General features: G+C 38.4%; 1 protein-coding gene across 4 annotated transcripts in view; it reads right to left on the bottom strand.

The window, feature by feature from the left end:
• rnf111 (ring finger protein 111) overlaps nt 1–19,990 on the bottom strand; it is a 64,860-nt gene that overhangs the window by 7,723 nt on the left and 37,147 nt on the right. For 2 of the 4 annotated variants that reach the window (XM_067441781.1, XM_067441800.1), the window contains exons 4-8: nt 7,298–7,455; nt 4,478–4,690; nt 4,040–4,386; nt 1,783–2,035; nt 327–693 (exon numbers count right to left, since the gene is read on the bottom strand). In XM_067441781.1, the coding sequence (XP_067297882.1) occupies nt 327–693; nt 1,783–2,035; nt 4,040–4,386; nt 4,478–4,690; nt 7,298–7,455 (1,338 nt within the window). The remainder of the gene's footprint in view (nt 1–326; nt 694–1,782; nt 2,036–4,039; nt 4,387–4,477; nt 4,691–7,297; nt 7,456–19,990) is intronic. The other 2 variants (XM_067441791.1, XM_067441809.1) reach the window with 1 other exon arrangement.

Below are 19,990 nucleotides of genomic sequence, written 5' to 3'. Positions count from 1 at the left end.
ATAATGATTTCTAAAGGATAATGTGACTGAAGCTGGATTAATGATGCTGAAAATACAGCTTTTCCATCACATGAATAAATTACATTTTAAAATATAGTAAAATAGGGGGAAAAAGTTATTTTAAAATAAAATAATATTTCACAATATTATTGTTTTTGCTGTATTTAAATAAATGCAGCTTAGAGGAGCAAAAGAAAACAATTTCTTACTGACCTCAAATTTTTGAACCATAGCGCATTACAATACAGCTGTATTACGTACCGTGAGTTAAAAACAAGAAGTAAAACAAATATCAGAAAACAAATAGGAATCACACAGTGACTCACGTCGGGTGCTGCATCATTCTGCGTCTCTGAACCTCCATCCTCTGCAGTATATCGTGCTGGTGGAGCCTCTGGACAGGGTTTGGGCCCAGAACGGGCAGGTGTTGCAGTGCCTGATGCTCGGGGGGAAGATGCTGAGACAGAGGGGCACTGGAGCCTGGTAGATGGTGGGCAGGCAGGGAGGGTGGAGGAGCAGGGGGCACTGAGTGGCCTGGGGCATGAGAAGGCAAGGGGGTGTGGAAGGGGAGGACGGGGTGTGGGATGACATAATCACCCTGTGGAGGAGGCTGTTGAGGGGGAGGAGCATTGCCGTGGGAGTGAGGACAAGAGGAGGAGGACTGGTGGTGCAGGGGGCGTGGCAGAGGACCATCTGGTGGAGAAGAAGCATAAACGTTAGTATAAATGGCAGAACTTAATCTCCCTTTCCGGTTCTTTTCATAAATGTTGGTGTTAAAAACTGTATCAAGAACAATTAATGTAACTATTGGGAGGATTGAAAGAGTTTCATATGAACTTCACGATGGCCTGGGTAAGTGCGTTTACCCTGAAGTGAATGAGTTGTACTGTTTGCTAAAGATTTGACAGACAGAAGGGAATGAGGGAGAAATTAAAGAAAAACAAAGAAAAAGAATGACCGCGAGATACAGGAGATAAATATATATAGAGGGAGAGAACAGGAGAATGTGCAAACAGGTGCTCCAGTGAGCTGTGAGTGGCAATTACTCCACTAAATTCAGGCCCACCAGGGAGCCCTGCCACGCTCATTTATATTCCACACAACGCTATTGTGAGCAGAATCGGCAATTAAGTGGGACTGCTGGGCACACTACCTGCAGCACTTAACACATTAAACATCAGGTGTTTCATCTAATTACCATAAAGCACAGGCGCCAGCATCGCAGAATCTTCACATTCTCACTCACACAACAGAACACAAAGGCATCATCTCACATCAAATTTTACTGCCTTCTATTTAGAACATCCAATAAATTTGGGGAGCAATGGTTCGAATTTCCCCAGGTCCAAGTTGTAGCATGGTTCTGCGGTCTCCTTTTGATTTGGTAAATACTTTGGTACATTGGCATTATTGGAGTAACAATACGATTATTTGCAGTTGATACAATCAAAACTTTAACACTGTGATTGGCCATTATTTATGAGACTACTATCATTTTTATTTTTCAAATAAAATTGTAAAACGCATTAAGTAAACCTTTTAAAAGCATTAAGCTGTATGATTCAGCAAAATGCAGCACATTGTTAAATTACATATACATTTTACTGTCCAATAAAATATATAAATTATAACTCAAATGTTTGCTTTCAGAAGAACTGTTATACATGAGATGAACAGCAGAACAAATAAGAACCACACCAGAACCATTTCACCCCCAAATCAGCATTGGAATCTCTTAACATTGGATCGATAGGATTAAAATATTACTGTAAAAGTGCGTACAGGGGGGATGCATGTAGTGCCTGCAGGAAGGGAGCTGAGTAGGTTGGGGCTGCGGCTGGGCCACTATGGTTGAGCTGAATGAGTCGGCCACAGTCTGCTGGCTGGGTCCAGGTGCAGCCTGGGAAACGTAGACAGGAGGCCGGGAGGCGGAGCCTGGACAGCAGGGGTCGAAGGCAGATGTGCCGTGGAACCCTGTGCTGCTGGATCCACTGCTACGCACTGCACTGCTACTGAGATCCACCGGCAGAGTCTGCTGAAACAGAGAGGGAAGATGGAAACCAGCAGTTAATCCAGGAACAACTGTGATACATTAGAAAAAAAAAATCTGTCCCATTAGCTTCTGGCTGATAAGCTGATGCTGATGGAGAAAATAAATGTGTTGCTTTGGGCTTGTTAGGGCATAAAGAACTGATTTTTAATAGAACATGCAAAAAAAATCAAGGAAAGAGATGAATTTCACATCTGAACATGTGGCCAACCTGCTACAGACTTGACATTGTATATTTTATTACAGGATAAAATCGTTAACTATTGTTAATTAATGAAATAAAATTATTGTTAAAAAATTGTTATTATTATTATTATTTTGCTATATATTATGCCATTTCAGTTTCAGGGGCATTGTTTTATCACCACATGAAAACATAAGGATGCGCTGGCAGCTGTCTTTGCAAGACTGAAGGAGACTGATATTTTTCCACAATTTTAGCTGTTCTGATGATAAAATGGCACTAGAGGATACACGATAGCTGGCAAAAACCTGAAATGGTTGCAGTGCGGCATTTGTATCTACATTTACATAAACCAAATCACTGTCTGACACGACAACACAACAATATCGCTACATGTCCACTACATATATAGGAGGCAACAATGTGACTTGTTTTAAAAAAAAAGGATAATATTTAGCTTCATAAGCAGTTGTCAGTTTATCTTGCTCCTGCTGCTTCTCACAACTTTGACAACACTACATTGACATGCTACTGCTCTTCTGCTTCACCTAATTACAACAATGGTACCGAAATATCTTTGTAGGACAGGGTTGTGGAAAAAGTTTGGAATCTCCAGAATGACTAACATCTCTTACAACACCTTTAAAGTATGCAAAGTTAAGATCATTTAGATTTAGTTTCGATCACAAGATGAGTCTCATCATTTTTGCGGCTGATTTGTATTCACAGCAGTCCTCTCTCAACCACTTGCCTGAAGTTTAATACATAGGGTTAAGGGGTTAGTTGAAGAACAAGCAACAGTAATTGCAAGTACCACTAAACATGAGCTGCATCTCTCAAAATAATATCTTCCACATACTTGCACAAAAATCCACAAATCAGGTCCCTATTTTTTTAAAACTGTCACCAGCTAAAAATTACATGTATAATGTTTCCTCTTAAAATGAGGGCATTCACCCCAAATATAATCCTTTACACACTTTGATGTATAAAACATGCCTGACATCACCTCGCTTCCTCAGCGCCTCCTGTCTGTGCATATCTGATGACTAGCTAACGGCGATTACTGCATTGCCCCAATGCAATCAAAGGCCACAGTCTTGCATTTAACATAGAAGCACTTCTTTTCATGCTAAACGTACTGATACAGCCCAACACACGTAGAGATGGCGTCAACTAAAAATGTACATACACAACTTTCTTTCTTTTTTGACACACACAAACTTACTCAAACATACTCATGCACACACAACACTCCTCTATGCTAGTAAATAATAGAATTCAACAGCCAAGACAATTAATTCAGTGTGAATTATTCAACAAGACTGAAAGGATGGCCTCAAACAAACTCCCCTGTGGAAAAGCTTAGCTCCAGATTTTTTTTTTTATAAAGGTGCTTTGGATTTTCCTTTTCATCATCAAAACATGAAAGTTGATTTAGTATTTCATGAAGAAAGAATCTTAAGTAATTCCAAACAAAAGCATATGCTGCAAAATGCAAACCATGTGTAAAATGAAAAAAGAAAAAAAAAAGAAAAGAAAAAAACTTTGACAAAACAACCTCTACAGACATTATGCTTTGCAAAGTCATTGTGTTATTATGACCCCCCCCGATACCCACCCCACATCTAGTTTTTTTCCTCAATTTATGAAGCTAACAGTGTTTAATGCATCTGCACACACACAATTAACTAAGAAGCCAAGAATATAATAACTAGAATAATCGGTTATCAATTGCTACAGAAGCTTTTTCCTAAATTGACATTCAAGGTACTCAAGCAGCTGACATGCAGGTATGAAGGTACCTGGTCGTGGTACTGGTTGCTGCTGCTCACCCCTCCACAGGGTGCAGGCATGGCAGTGGGCCTTTCCAGAGGGCAGCTGGACTCTGGGAAGGCTAAAGAAGAAGGGACTGGGGTGGCATGGTGGTGATGGTGGAAATGGTGCGAGTGACCGTGGGGATGCTGAGTGGCAGACTGCGGGGGGCCGGACTGCTGCGTTGCCCCACCCTGCAGACACCCTGAGTGGGTGTGCCCCAGAGAGAGGTGCCCTGAAGATGGCCCGCTGCAAGGGGAATGCTGGGGGCAACAAGAGGGTAACCTAGGCATCGCCACACCTCCGTTCTCACCCGTCAAGCTTCTTCTGCTGTCATCTGATTGGGGTACAATCATTAAAAATCAATACAAACATATCATTAACCAATGACACTGTCACTTATTATATAGAAGCGTCTTGATATTTACCTTCGGTGGCAGTGTTGTTGGTGGTGCTGGGTCCTGGCATTCCACCATGGCTCTGAGCAGCCAGTGTGCTATCAGGGGCGGCCGCTGAGCAGCTACTGGAGGGACCAGGACCCTCCTGTGGCGATTCTGAGGTACAGGCATTATGGGAAGAGGAAGAAGAACTGACCGGCTGTGGGTGTGTGCTGTCAGAAGTGGTTGGCACGACTGAAAGATCTGAAGATGGAACATCATAAAGACAAACACATTTATTTGTTGGTATTTGTCAGTAATAAAAATGTAATTTTGCATGTTTATTTCCCTTTTTTCTTTTTCTTTTTCAGATGACCTTTGTCATCATCTAAAAATCTTTAAAAACACGTATGATTTAATAATGCTCTTAAATGTCCTCTTTAGCAAATCTCCAAATGTACACCACCCTTTAAAAGTTTAGGGCTGGTAAGATTTTTTTTTAAAGTTTTTTAAAAGTCACAAGCTATTTTATTCCTCTGATGGCAATGTTTAATGGTCTTCTTGATAAATATATCTGAAAGCATTATCTTTGAAGCATTATTTGAAATCTTTTGTAACATTATAAATATCTTTACTGTCACTTTTGACCAATTTAATGTGCCCTTGATGAATACAATTCATTTCTTTCTTAAAATACCCGAAACTGTAGTGTATATGCTTTTTTCATATTGTGTAATAACATGGAGGTACCTGAATTTGCATGTAGTGTTTTTTTTTTTTTAATTATGAAAGAAACTGAATAATCAGTATGCATAAGCCAGAATTGTAAAATCTGTAATTCCAAACTTTTGAACATTTTTCACAGAGATAGTACCCAACAGTCCATAAGTTAAGTACACCTTTAATAATAATTACAAGTTTTTTTAAAGGGTTTTAGAAACTTAAAGGGGTTTGATGGACTTTCTCCAGCTCTAGAACATCTCAGTGTCAGCATATGTGTGCATTTTAACACTTAAAGACTTTATTCACAAAGTGGCCCATGAGAATAGTCACTCATTAACATTCCATTGCGAGTAATCCATCTGCTTTTCCTTTGCAAATTAATTTCTCACTCCATCAAAAGATATGCAAATGCAATCATATCTCGGCCTGCTCTTTTACCACCCTACCAGCTATAGACCCCCAGAGAAAAAGAGACAAACAAAAAGACACTTTGTGACAGTAAATCAAACGAAACAATGCAAACGAATTTTCCTTTTGACAAACCTTGAGATTTGGGAGCATATCACAGATTAATGAGATAACACTACAAAGATTTGATTTCCTTATCCAGAAAGGCAGTTTAATTGGTTCATATAACAGTTCTATCTGAATCTTTGGGACCAATGGCTGATTGCGTAACCGACAGACTTCATTACTGTGCCTGCAAATGAAATTGGAATTAAACCCAATTACACACACAATAAAAGGGATGCTTTTGGTGTCCATCCGTCTGTGGCAGTGAGAAAATGCTGTGCAGCTGCAGAGGCTATTTATGCTGCTATGCATGTAGAAACTACATAGATTAATCATTATGAACGGAGCCTGAACACACAGTTGAGCTGCAATCCACAGCGATGAACAACACGACCCGAAATCTACCAGATTCTTTCCTCCTCCCCCTCACACACAGAGAAACAGCTCAAAGAGAGAGAGGGGGGAGACCGCTCACAGTGAAAGATGAGTAGATTAGATGTGACATCTAATATTTCCCAAACCCACGCAGTGTTGAACTGGATGATCTAACTCTCATTCCCTCCTTTATGTTCTAGACCTGAAGACCATCACTACACCAGCAAGTCAGGAAGATACTCATCAAATACTCATCAGACTGGTTACATTTGAAATAATGCCAGCTCATGTATAACGCGTTTGAATTTCAGCAAGAGAAGAGGTCATGACCAGAACAACATTTAAAAGACCTTTTTATGTTCTGCAATGAGAAGATATTATATTCCTGTTAAGTTCCTGTTGCTTTCTCCTTTCAACTGCCTTTGGTGATAATCTGAATGGATAGTGATTTTCATTGCTGGATGCAGCCATTGATCATGAAAAACACATGGATCCATACACTCTTGCCCCTCCACATCTAAAGTTTTAAACTTTACTGAAGTGGCACAAACTAAGAGAGAGAGAGTGAATGATACAGAGAAGACACAAAGGAGAATAATTAGGAATGGACAATACATTAGTACCATATGGTTATATGCCAACATTAGGTGTTTTTATACTGGATAATTATTCGTCCACTATTTTGACATTTAGTTTATTAAACATGGGCATGAATTAAGTCATGGGAACAAATACTTAAAGGAACTGTATGTAAGAAATGCATTTCAGTTAATCATAAAATGGCCCTGATATGTCACTAGACATTAAGAAATCATGTTCATTTCAAATACTAATATCACTGACAACAGTAGTCCAGCCAGGATATTGTCATTTAAAAGTTGTTGTTGCAGTCCCTCAACTGATGTTGATGTTGACATGTTGTGTTTTGGTCTGAAGCTCCACCCTCCACCTATCTACCAATCACGAAGTCAGTAGTGTTTCAGCATCCGGGTTGCCAGATCTGCTCTAATTACCACAGCTGCAGCTACAAACATTCCTGTTGGATCCTGCAGCATATCTGGCAACCTCGAGTCAGGGGGGAGAGGGAAGGGGATACACTGCTCTAGTAATTTGAAAGTGATTGCAGTATCAGTTTTGGCCACAATCTTACATACACTTCCTTTAATTAGTGGCCAGTGCATGTATTTTTTCTAACTGACTGCATGTCATCGCCGCATGTGAATGAACAGAAATGTGAATAAACAGAAAAGGTCCCTTTACCATCCTCATCCACGGTGAGATCCACCACCTCTCCAGCGCTCTGTCTGAGTGGCTGGATGACAGTGGACAGGCGATGACGACCACGCCCCTCTTGAGCTCGGCTCTGGGAACAGCTGGGCCCCCAGTGCATCCTGCCATGGCTCCCTACCGAACGTGGCCTGCACAACACAAAGAGGACAAATCCACATTAACATAACTGTAAAACTATTTGAAAACAATGGCAAGTAATGTGACTGGTAAATGTGAAGGACTGATTGGGGACAGAGCAAATGTACTGCAGGAGCAGACCTGTGTTTGTGGCTTGGACGTTTGTTGTATCAAGCGAGCTGCAGCAGGGCATTAGAGCAGCAACTTTAGAAGCTACTGGAATGATCGGCTGGAACTTAAATAAGAGCCAGCTGACATTAGAGCTAGAGCTCTTCACAGACACGCACACGCATTATAAATCTATGAGAAGATTCATAACATACCAGAGCATACCATTTCACACATATACATAGAACCATGACTGTTGTCGTCCACAGAATTTTTTTTAAATTTCAGACTATAACCTGAAAAAAATCATGCAAATAACAGATAAACAACAGGGTTAACCAACACCAAACACCCTGACCTGTCAAATGATCTAAGAGCTTTGAAGAGAATGCATCAATAAAAATGTATTTTAAGAGAATAAATTTAGGAAAAAGAGAGAAATTTTGAACATGAGAGCTATTTAGTTTGAGCTAGAATCTAGAAGAGGGCCACTCCTCAAAGCCTGAGCTCCCTGGTGTAAACAGTGTGAAGGGAGGGGAAGAGTTTGTGCATGGTGGAAAGGGGAGGGGCTTGTGTGCAGGAACATATGAAATGCAAGCCCTCCGTCAAGAGCTGATGCCATTACCTTTCAAAATCACATCACAGGTATTTCAACACTTATTTGAAGACCATGACATGCACAAATCAACTGCAAAGATTCTTTCAAATTACTTATTTTTGGTTCTGTTTTAAGACTGCTGAATTTTTCTCTTATGCAGCCTGTAAATCCTGTTCTCGCAAATAAAAAATAGCCGTTTATAACCATATTTGAAACCTTATCTATTAACAGGTGTGATTTTCAATAGAAACAAAATCTAACTAAAATCTAAGAAAAGTGTTCCTAGTGCAATGCTCTACTTTTTGAGCTACAGGAATCTAAGCAGAGGCAGCTTTAAATAATTTTTATTATTATAAGAATCCACCATTTGGGTCACACAGAGCGCACAAAACTGATCAGCTCCAGTCAAAGACCAAAACTGGATCTAAATTATATGGAGGACGACACAAAGCTTATATTGTAACGATACCAGAACCTCCAGAAGAATACTTGAATTGTGACAATTAGTAATGCATAGAGCTGCACGATTCTGGATAAATTTGGAATCACAACTTTGTTTAAAATGGAGTGTGCGAATCTCGCATGATTCTGAAGAAGAAAAAGCAGCGTGTTTTCGCTGCCCATATAGATGAATAAGAACATTGATATTGGAAGCGTGACGGCCAACTCTATCATTCATTAACATGGGCTTTCAGAAAATGATGCACTGCTCACGTTCCGTTGACGCTTGTGACATGGCAGAATTGTTGTAATTTAGAAAATAAGATTGTGGTGGTGTTTGAATAAAGATTGCAATATTTTAAACCAGGGGTCTTCAATGTTTTTCAGGGCAAGGATCCCTTAGGCGATAGAGACATGGAGTGGGGACCCTCGATACAAAATGTGTTAAACAGAACTACATATTAAGTATATAGCCTTCGATATTAATAGAAACAAACTATACTATGATTAAGAATAAGATATATGAAGACAGTAGTTCAGAACTATGCGCATTGTTGTTGACCATGCATCCCTCTGTATATTGCTTGCCATTGTCAAAATGAACAACATGCTATAATAAAAAAATTAAAATTATAATAAAATTAAAATCACAATTTTTTATTTTAATTGATTTGCAGAGTCATATATTTATTTTACTAATCAGATGGAAAATTAAACATTTACCTGAACTTTAGTTTCAAGTTTACTAAAACATTTTAATTTTACTGTGAGATAATTAAGAATCAAATCACTATATTGATATGAATGTTTATTTTTTTTAATCTATGATTCTGTTTACATCACGTAACTATTTTGACATGCCATATTTTGTCCCATGTTAGTTATCACTGTCAATTGCAATCTTGAGAGTGAAACACGCATTTATATGTAGACGTCACTTCCAAAACTTAGCAGTGTGTAATTTGGCGTCGTTCCTCTTAGCAGCATAAACAATACTTTTATTTAATGGATTATAGCTATATAACCTCAAAAGCATGAAAGAACGCTCACTTTACAATCACAATCAAGCTGTCACTTATCTCAGTTTGCGATCTTACAGCATTCCATTCCATCAAAATCAGTAAATTTGTCTACAATAAATAATGAATCTCTTACTTACAGAACTCCCCAGAGCTAGCAGAACTCAGGTCAGGACTGAATAAAAACTCAGCGTTTTCAGGGTATCTGCAGGTTTCACCAAGTCAAATTTAAGACTTTTCAAGACCTTTTTAAGACCATTATGAATAAAATTTAAGACCTATATCGCGCAATAAAAAAACATGCATAGGAAATGCAGAATCACTCAATTAGGCTACTTAAAATTATATTATTTAATTTATTTAAATTGAACAAAGTATTAGTAAACTTATTATTCATAGCTCAATCCCACCAGGATTAGCGCATATATATATATATATATATATATATATATATATATATATATATATATATATATATATAAATTGACAAAAATTTGTTTTTATTTTGTGGTGGTCACTTCCATAGATTTGCAAACATTTTTATTTTTTTAAAATAATTAGGATGCAACATTAACCATATTATTATGTTAGATGCACAATAGTCACACATGGCAATAAAACTGACAAAATGCATGAATCTTGTTTTGTTATTATCAAAAAAGACTGGTCCAGTAGTGCACTATCTATCTTTAATAACACGATCGCTTGGGGTGGGAACCAACATCTTAAAAGTAAACCACAGCAATAATTGCTTAATATAAGTAAAACGTTTTCAAGTGATTACGTAATCAAGTAATCGGTCAGTGATAAAATGTATACTTATAAACAAATGACAATAGGACAAATAAATACAACATATAGATGCATATCTACAAAGAGGAACACACACCGTTTTTAGAAATAGGGTTTATTCAACTTAGACATTTAGATATGTGGGCAAATGCATGGCTCAGTGCATGCATTGTTTTAGTTTAGCAGGGTCGCCGCTAGCTTAGCTTAAAATGCATTTCCCCACATATCTAAATGTAGCAAAGTACCAAAGTTGAATAAGCCCTATTTCTAAAACAGTTGGAGTGTTCCTTTAAGTGTAAGTGCTGTTTCCCCCGTTTGTGTTGTTGTTAAGCTATTAGCTTTCAATTCGAGAGCTTTCTAATGCGCAGATCCAGTACTTACTGACACGTCCCAAACTTTTTAACTCAAATCAGGATATAGACATATGCATAATGTGTATATTTGATCGTTCAAGAGTAACCTTAGAGTAATGAGCCAAGAAATAACACATTCAATACACTCGCGCGAGCGCTGACAGGCAGCAAACACACACAGCCTGACATCGGAGTTCGGAGTTTACATCACTGTTATTAACTCTTTTAGTGCAATCGGGTATATTATACTTTTATTTGGTCATTAAGCAAGATGGTGAGAAAGATTCGCCTTCGCGTTCACGGAACTGCAAGAACCGTCAGACTCAGCTGAAGAATAAAATCCGTTTTATGCGTCTGTGGGGTACGATCAGAAAGAGGATCGTGCCAATAACACGAAAGCTGATTTGCTGCAATACACGTGGCATGCTTGTCTAATTTGTAGTTGTAATAGAGCGAACAATAGTTGTAGTAGGGAGGTTAAGTGACTTTTGACTTCAAGTCATGATGCAAAGGTCCCCTTTGGTATGGAAGTACCTTAGCGTCATACAAATAAATTTATCCTAAGACACAAGTGAGATCACAATTTTTATCAAAAATAAACAGTTTTTTTTTTAAAAAATGGCCGACAATGTGCCGAAAATACTCTAGAGCCCATATCTTTGCTTCTGTTATCGCTATAATGACAAATTTGGTGTCAAAGTGTACATTTTTGGGGTCGGGGAATCCAATAAAATTGGTTTCAGGTTTAAAAAAACAAAATATTTCCCCATACTATGACAACTGGGGGTAAAAATGCACATTTCACATAAAAAATGATGTCATCAGAGTGACTTTTTAATTATATTTTCCTTCAAAAATTTTAATTTTGTATTTAAGCAGTGCAGCTACTTCTGTACATTACATTTGTCCTAAGTAGCATGAGATTTCGACCAGTCAGGAGTAGCCTATAGCAGATCAGTTCCTGCAACAACACATCCCATCTGCACCAGGAGCTGTGACAGCTGTTAAAGGTCAGAGGTGACAGGTTAACACTTTGAGGTTCGAATGACTTTCTTATTAAATAGAAACATGTTTTTAATGTTAGATAACTAATAACTAGCTAGCTAGTAACTAGTTAGCTTCATCATAACTGTATTAATTTTTATTGAAGCAAGCACATAGCCTACTACTCCAGGCGTTTTAGGAAAAAAGGGTGAACAAATTGCAACAGAATCAAACTCAACTGATTTTGTATCCTCAATATGTCCTGAGTAAGAAAGAAAAAAAAAGCCCAGAAGAATCCCATTAGGGGAAATTTCAGAAAAAGACCCAAATATAACATATTCATACGCCTATTCATTATTTTTCTCACATGAATAGGGTAAAACGTTTAACCTTTAGATATCGCCATGAAAATTATTGAATTGATTACTTATATCAAGACAAACAAAAAATGTATTACAAGTTTTTTTAAATTGTTTGTTAACATGGACAAACAGTGCATAATCGTATTAGCACATCCTCTAGTTGCTTTGGGGTCAGTCAGATCAGACCACAACATCAGAAAGTTACTATGTCTAATTTCGAAACAATTGACCGTACAATTTTACAAGAAATGGTACAGCACCTTAAAAAAAATCAACCTGCGCCCTTGACACACTCCCCACTTCTTTTTTCAAAAGTGTGTTTAACTGTTTAGAAGCAGATCTCCTAGAAGTGGTGAACTCCTCACTTCTCTATGGGACTTTTCCAACCGCCCTTAAAACTGCAATAGTTAAGCCTCTTCTGAAGAAGAGAAATCTGGATAACTCCATACTGAGCAACTACAGACCAATCTCAAATCTCCCCTTCATAGGCAAAATCATTGAAAAAGTTGTTTTCAATCAACTAAACAAATTCTTAAACTCAAACGGATTCTTTGACAATTTTCAATCTGGTTTCCATCCACATCACAGTACAGCGACAGCGCTCATAAAGATTATAAATGATATTCGCTTAAATAATGATACAGGCAAAACATCAATTCTGGTACAACTGGACCTCAGTGCTGCATTCGACACTGTTGACCACACCATACTTCTAGACAGGCTGGAAAACTGGGTCGGGCTTTCTGGGATGGTCCTCAAATGGTTCAGATCATACTTAGAAGGGAGAGGTTATTATGTGAGTATAGGTGACCATAAGTCTGAGTGGACGTCCATGACATGCGGAGTCCCACAAGGGTCCATTCTTGCACCACTCCTGTTTATCCTGTATATGCTGCCACTGAGCCAAATAATGAAAAAGAACAATATTGCTTACCACAGCTATGCTGACGACACCCAGCTCTACTTAACACTATCACCTAATGACTACAGCCCCATTGACTCCCTGTGCAAATGCATTGATGAAGTTAACAACTGGATGTGCCAAAACTATCTTCAGTTAAACAAAGACAAAACCGAAATCACTACATTTGGAAACAAAGATGAAATTCTCAAGGTGAGCACATATCTTGAGGCTAAAGGCCTGATAACAAAAAATCAAGTCAGGAATCTTGGAGTGATTTTGGAGTCAGACCTGAGTTTCAGTAGTCATGTCAAAGCAATAACTAAATTAGCATACTATCATCTGAAAAATATTGCAAGGATTAGATGTTTTGTCTCCAGGCAAGACTTAGAGAAACTGGTTCATGCTTTCATCACCAGTAGGGTGGACTATTGTAATGGCCTTCTCACCGGCCTTCCCAAAAAGACCATAAGACAGCCGCAGCTCATCCAGAACACTGCTGCCAGGATTGTGAGCAGAACCAGAAAATATGACCATATCACACCAGTCCTCAGGTCTTTACACTGGCTTCCAGTTACATTTAGGATCGATTTTAAAGTACTATTACTTGTTTATAAATCACTCAATGAGCTAGGACCTCAATACATCGCAGATATGCTGATTAAATACAAACCCAACAGATCACTCAGATCAGCAGGATCAAGTCAGTTAGAAATACCAAGAGTTCACTCAAAGCAAGGAGAGTCTGCCTTTAGCTATTATGCCAGCCGTAGTTGGAACCGGCTTCCTGAACAGATCAGATGTGCTCCAACAGTAGCCACATTCAAATCCAGACTCAAAACACATCTGTTCAGCTGTGCATTTACTGAATGAGCACTGAGCCACTGTATGTCCGACTGATTGCACCCTATCTATGCACCATTTTTTTATTCTTTTATAACTGTTTTAGTTTACCTTTGTTCTTATCTTTGGTTATTGTTATTTTATATATACACTACCCTAAAGGATTATTAGGAACACCTGTTCAATTTATCATTAATGCAATTATCTAATAAGCCAATCACATGGCAGTTGCTTCAATGCATTTAGGGGTGTGGTCCTGGTCAAGACAATCTCCTGAACTTCAAACTGAATGTCAGAATGGGAAAGAAAGGGGATTTAAGCCGTTTTGAGCGTGGCATGGTTGTTGGTGCCAGACGGGCCGGTCTAAGTATTTCACAATCTGCTCAGTTACTGGGATTTTCACACACAACCATTTCTAGGGTTTACAAAGAATGGTGTGAAAAGGGAAGAGCATCCAGTATGCGGCAGTCCTGTGGGAGAAAATGCCTTGTTGATGCTCGAGGTTAGAGGAGAATATGCCAACTGATTCAAGCTGATAGAAGAGCAACTTTGACTGAAATAACCACTCGTTACTATACTAAAATGGCCACCACAGTCACCAGATCTTAACCCAATAGAGCATCTTTGGGATGTGGTGGAACGGGAGATTTGTGCCCTAGATGTGCATCCCACATGCTCTCCTATCAATATGGGCCAACATTTCTAAAGAATGCTTTCAGCAGCTTGTTGATCAAGGCTACGTAGAATTAAGGCAGTTCTGAAGGCGAAAGGGGATCAAACACAGTATTCGTATGGTGTTCTAATAATCCTTTAGGTGAGTGTATATATCATCATTTTATTCTTTTTAATTCTCTTTGCAACTGTATATTTCTATTTCTTATGCATCGGTTGATTATTATTTTTGGTTAGGGCTGTCTAACTGGAAGAGATTGGAAAAGGAGAGCAGTGTGCTTCGCTTTTTTCTGCTTGTGGTAGCAGAGAGTGTAAAGAAGCGGACTCAAGAAAGGGGAGGCCCTGCGGGGCATCGGTAACGTCCCCTACAGGAGGCCATCTTGGACCGACTTGTAAGGTCCAGGAGACATTGTGAACCTGCTCAATCTCTTCCATCTCAGACAGGGGAACCAGAATTTAGGGATGCCTGGAAGGCAGATAGGGATCTGTTTCTCACCATTATATTTTAATTGTATTATTATTATTTTCTCTTTACAACCATATTAATTGTCCTTGTTTTTATTTTATTTTTTTACACATGGTATTCTTATTTCTTATGCATATGTTATCACTATTTTAATTAATTTCTATGGAAAGCACTTTGAATTGCCATTGTGTATGAAATGTGCTATACAAATAAAACTGCCTTGCCTTGTCTACAGATGTGCTAATTTGCATTAATACCCCAACAGATCTAAACATTGGGTACAGCGTTTTTAAAACATTCAGAGATTCAGTCAGTCATTAATTCAAGGTCCACTCAACTGTCAACTTTCGGATGAGATACATTTGATTATTCATTAATAAATCATACCTGGTGATCAACTACAATTTATTGGGAACATCTGGGTGTGTGTTGAGCTGTTTTAAAACTATTTTTGGTGAAATTATGTCAAGTTTAGGATTAGAGAATAGTTTCATTAGATAGCTAACACGGCAATCAGCACCAAATAACTTGTTAGCTGTCTTAAGATATGGATACATGGATTGTTGTAGGAATTACACAGCCATGTAGGCTATTTAATTCAAGTCATTAATCTCAAGTAAGGGATAATGTATAGCGAGGCAGTTGTTATAGCAAATATTAACCCCTTCAGGCTGATTCAAGACCCCTCCATGACTGACTGAATCTCTGAATGTTTTAAAAACACTGTACGCAATGTTTAGATCTGTTGTGGTATTTATTCAAATTAGCACATCTGTAATTAGATTATACACCGTTTGTCCATTTTAACAAAACAAAAAAACTTGTAATACATTTTTTGTTTGTCTTGATATAAGTAATCAATTCAATAATTTTCATGGCGATATCTAAAGGTTAAACGTTTTACCCTATTCATGTGAGAAAAATAATGAATAGACGTATGAATATGTTATATTTGGGTCTTTTTCTGAAATTTCCCCTAATGGGATTCTTCTGGGCTTTTTTTTTTCTTTCTTACTCAGGACATATTGAGGATACAAAATCAGTTGAGTTTGATTCTGTTGCATTTTGTTCACTTTTTTTTTCTAAAACGCCTGGACTAGTAGGCTATGTGCTTGCTTCAATAAAAATTAATACAGTTATGATGAAGCTAACTAGTTACTAGCTAGCTAGTTATTAGTTATCTAACATTAAAAACATGTTTCTATTTAATAAGAAAGTCATTCGAACCTCAAAGTGTTAACCTGTCACCTCTGACCTTTAACAGCTGTCACAGCTCCTGGTGCAGATGGGATGTGTTGTTGCAGGAACTGATCTGCTATAGGCTACTCCTGACTGGTCGAAATCTCATGCTACTTAGGACAAATGTAATGTACAGAAGTAGCTGCACTGCTTAAATACAAAATTAAAATTTTTGAAGGAAAATATAATTAAAAAGTCACTCTGATGACATCATTTTTTATGTGAAATGTGCATTTTTACCCCCAGTTGTCATAGTATGGGGAAATATTTTGTTTTTTTAAACCTGAAACCAATTTTATTGGATTCCCCGACCCCAAAAATGTACACTTTGACACCAAATTTGTCATTATAGCGATAACAGAAGCAAAGATATGGGCTCTAGAGTATTTTCGGCACATTGTCGGCCATTTTTTAAAAAACCTGTTTATTTTTGATAAAAATTGTGATCTCACTTGTGTCTTAGGATAAATTTATTTGTATGACCCTAAGGTACTTCCATACCAAAGGGGACCTTTGCATCATGACTTGAAGTCAAAGGCCTATTTTTTGGGCTTAACCTCCCTACTATTGGTCTAGCGAAAGAAAGAACTACAAACACCACAGAACAAACACACACACACACACACACACACGTGCGCGCGTGCTGCGGGAGGCGAGAGCATTTCAATGAGGTAGCGTTACATGCACGTAGGAAAATTAAGACCTGTTAAACATTATTTAAGACCTAGAACGCAATGCTTCCGCGAATTTAAGACTTTTTAAGGCCTTATATTTTGATTTTGAAATTTAATACTTTTAAGACTTTTTAAGACTCCGCGGGGACCCTGGTTTTGAGCGGTGAGTGGATTCTATCTTAAACACCTCTGATTGGCTATTGCGTTCCAGATAGCATCAAGCATGTCTATGATTAGCTACATTTCTCACCGCTGGAAAACCCACTATGAATAGGAAGGTTTTACCTTCTCCAGAACGCAAAATCAAACGCAAAGGTTTGCCAAATCTGTTTCTCCAATAATATTATACTATTACAGTATCAACGGAGGGTGCTTTGCTTTTGTTTTAGGGTGCTTATTTAGGTTTGCATTTGAATTTAATGTTGTCTCTCCATGTGGTATAAAATTTTTTAATCAAATCATTATTTGTGATAAAACATTAATTGGTGGACCCCCTGCAGACCCCGGGCTGAAGACCCATGTTTTAAACGATTAATTGTGCAGCTCTAGTGATGCAGTATATAACATTACATTTAAAAAATATATATGTTTAGCAGTGTTTCTGACTGATATACACTTGTAGAGTTTAGACATGGCAGTTTTCCAAAATTCCAAAATAAGTAATTCTGGAATTCTGTAATCACTCTTGGAATTCTACCCCTCTGTGAGGATTTGATTCCATAGGAGGGGCACAGTGGCCCTGGCTGCCGTAAAGCAGTGTGTGCCTGGGAATTGAGTTGTTCTCCAGGCTGGGATTTAGCAGCCCCAAGCCCCTGTGTCTGGAGAGTAGGGAAGCCCCCCGCCTCCCAACCCAACACTGGTGAGCCCGTTAACCACAGATTGCATCATTAAAACATCAAAACAAAATGATTACCAACAGGCTTGGAGGGCTGAGGGTTTCTCTTGAGACAAGGGGAGTGACTCCAGAATATTCAGTTTCCTTGAGAACGCCTCAGCCAGTGCATTTACTTGCACAATCTTACATTGATTATGCTTAATAAACTGTCAATATGTAGGTCACATAAGAGTGGTTTTTATATAAGGTTAAGGATATGAGCAGTTTAAGCTAAATCAATTCAGCAGACATAGATTTAGCCCATTACCCCAATTTTCTTCTGCTTGTAAACGCATTTACTGGTGTTCTGGTGGCAGGTGTGCAAATGTGCCTGTCTATTTATTGATTGGAAAACATTTAGGCCTAGTCCACACGTACACGGGTATTTTTATTACCGGAGTTTTTCCTCCTCCGTTTTAAAAAACAATCGCGTCCACACAAGCACGGTTTTAAAAAAAATTCTGTCCACATGAGAACGCAAAACTACGCTATGATTGGCTGCCTGATTTCCACATGGGTCCCATTCATTGCACCGATGCACATTGCACTGACTGAGGGATGCCATGGGCTCAAGTGAAACACTTCCTACAAGTTCCTTTGCTTTGGACTCAGTGACAGGTAACTGTATATACACAGGTACAGGGCCGAAGTGGACTGTAATAGCTTCACACACTTGCTTTACTATTTTGTATTATTGCATTCTGGCGCTTTTGTTCTGCAATACAATGAAATAACTGAACATGTATCTGTAGGATATACATGTGATAAGCGCTGTTAGTGGAGTCCACCGCATAGACTCGACTCACGTAAATCAAAAGGAGATGTGGAAAATCTGATATCAAACAAAGGAGAGAACGGCGCACTTAAATTTAAAAAGCCGAAATCTCCGGTTTCACCATCTACACGACAACGCTGTAACCGGAGTTTCTAAAAATCTTCACCCTGGCCGGAGTTTTCAAAAAAGTCCGGTTTTAGTATCCGGATACAGCGTTTGCGTGTGGACGAACAGCCAAACCGCGTAGAAAAAGCTGCGGTTTTGAAAATACCGGTGTTCGTGTGGACAGGGCCTTAGGGGAGCAGATCAAATTAAACGTTATGTTCCCAACATCAGTATTCAGAGCAAAAACTAATACAGAAAACATCCTAAGGCATCCTCTAGAATATTTATACTCGGAGGACAAATAAAACAAACAAATATCAAATTCTACATTACTATAAACACTTAACACAAAATTTCAGCTTCATTAAAGGGTTACTTCAGCGATTAGCATACGGCTTTGTATCAGAAGAAACCCGGGAGTATATTCTAATGATTGTGCTTTGCCCATCATATTCCCCTTAGAAGAGAGATTTATGTATTTTATTTCTGGAAAAAATTCTGAATTTTGGGAAATCATTGCTGCAGGGATTCATGTAAACAGATTGGCGGAGCAAAGTGAGTGTTTCAAAGTTTCAAATGAATTCCTATGAAAGTTAACGTGCCAGACTGAACCAGCGCTGTGAATGACTGCCGCAGCCGCGCTTACCTCAGCTCTAGTGATGAATGTAATCTGACTCTTGCTGCGTTTGTGCTGTGACTAGGGTTGGGAATCGTGAGAAATTTTCCGGTTCCGGTTCCGATTCCGCCTAACGATTCCGGTTCCGATTCCGGTTCCATTAAAATTATTAAACAAATAGTGGTAAAGGAAAAAGGCACAATATGCAACTTTAAACAATCCTTTTTTGTGTTTATTACTTGCTCTTAAATGAATTTACAGGTTGGCAATGTCAAAAAAAAAAGTCCTGTACTATACATATATTACAGGATTAATCGAGCCAAATGGAATTTATGGAAATTAAAATAAACATGTTCAAATTTACACCTCTGAAATTGTCTTATTACATTTTCTCTCTCTGTTTTAGGGATGTTAACCGATGACCGTTTGACCCATGGTTGACCGTATCAACGTTAACTGATCAAAGTTGTCGGTTAAAAAAAACAAGTGATCTCTAAATTAACTTAGGCTATTATAGACAGTGGACTAAACGCTACTACAGTTAGCCGTCTCATTATAAAATCTTTTTGTGTGAAGTGAACATATCCCTCGCACTCAATTTTTCATAACTCTCCTGTTTGTATTTAATAAACCAATAAAAACATTTGGGGCGAGGTCGCAGCGTTTGCGCGCTCACAAGGTTTGCAAAAAGTAAACAGGCTAAAACACTCGAGGTTAGAGCCAG

The sequence above is a fragment of the Pseudorasbora parva genome, chromosome 1, assembly GCF_024679245.1.
Source record: "Pseudorasbora parva isolate DD20220531a chromosome 1, ASM2467924v1, whole genome shotgun sequence".
Lineage (NCBI taxonomy): Eukaryota > Metazoa > Chordata > Actinopteri > Cypriniformes > Gobionidae > Pseudorasbora > Pseudorasbora parva.
This window is presented reverse-complemented; position numbering and strand designations above follow the sequence as displayed.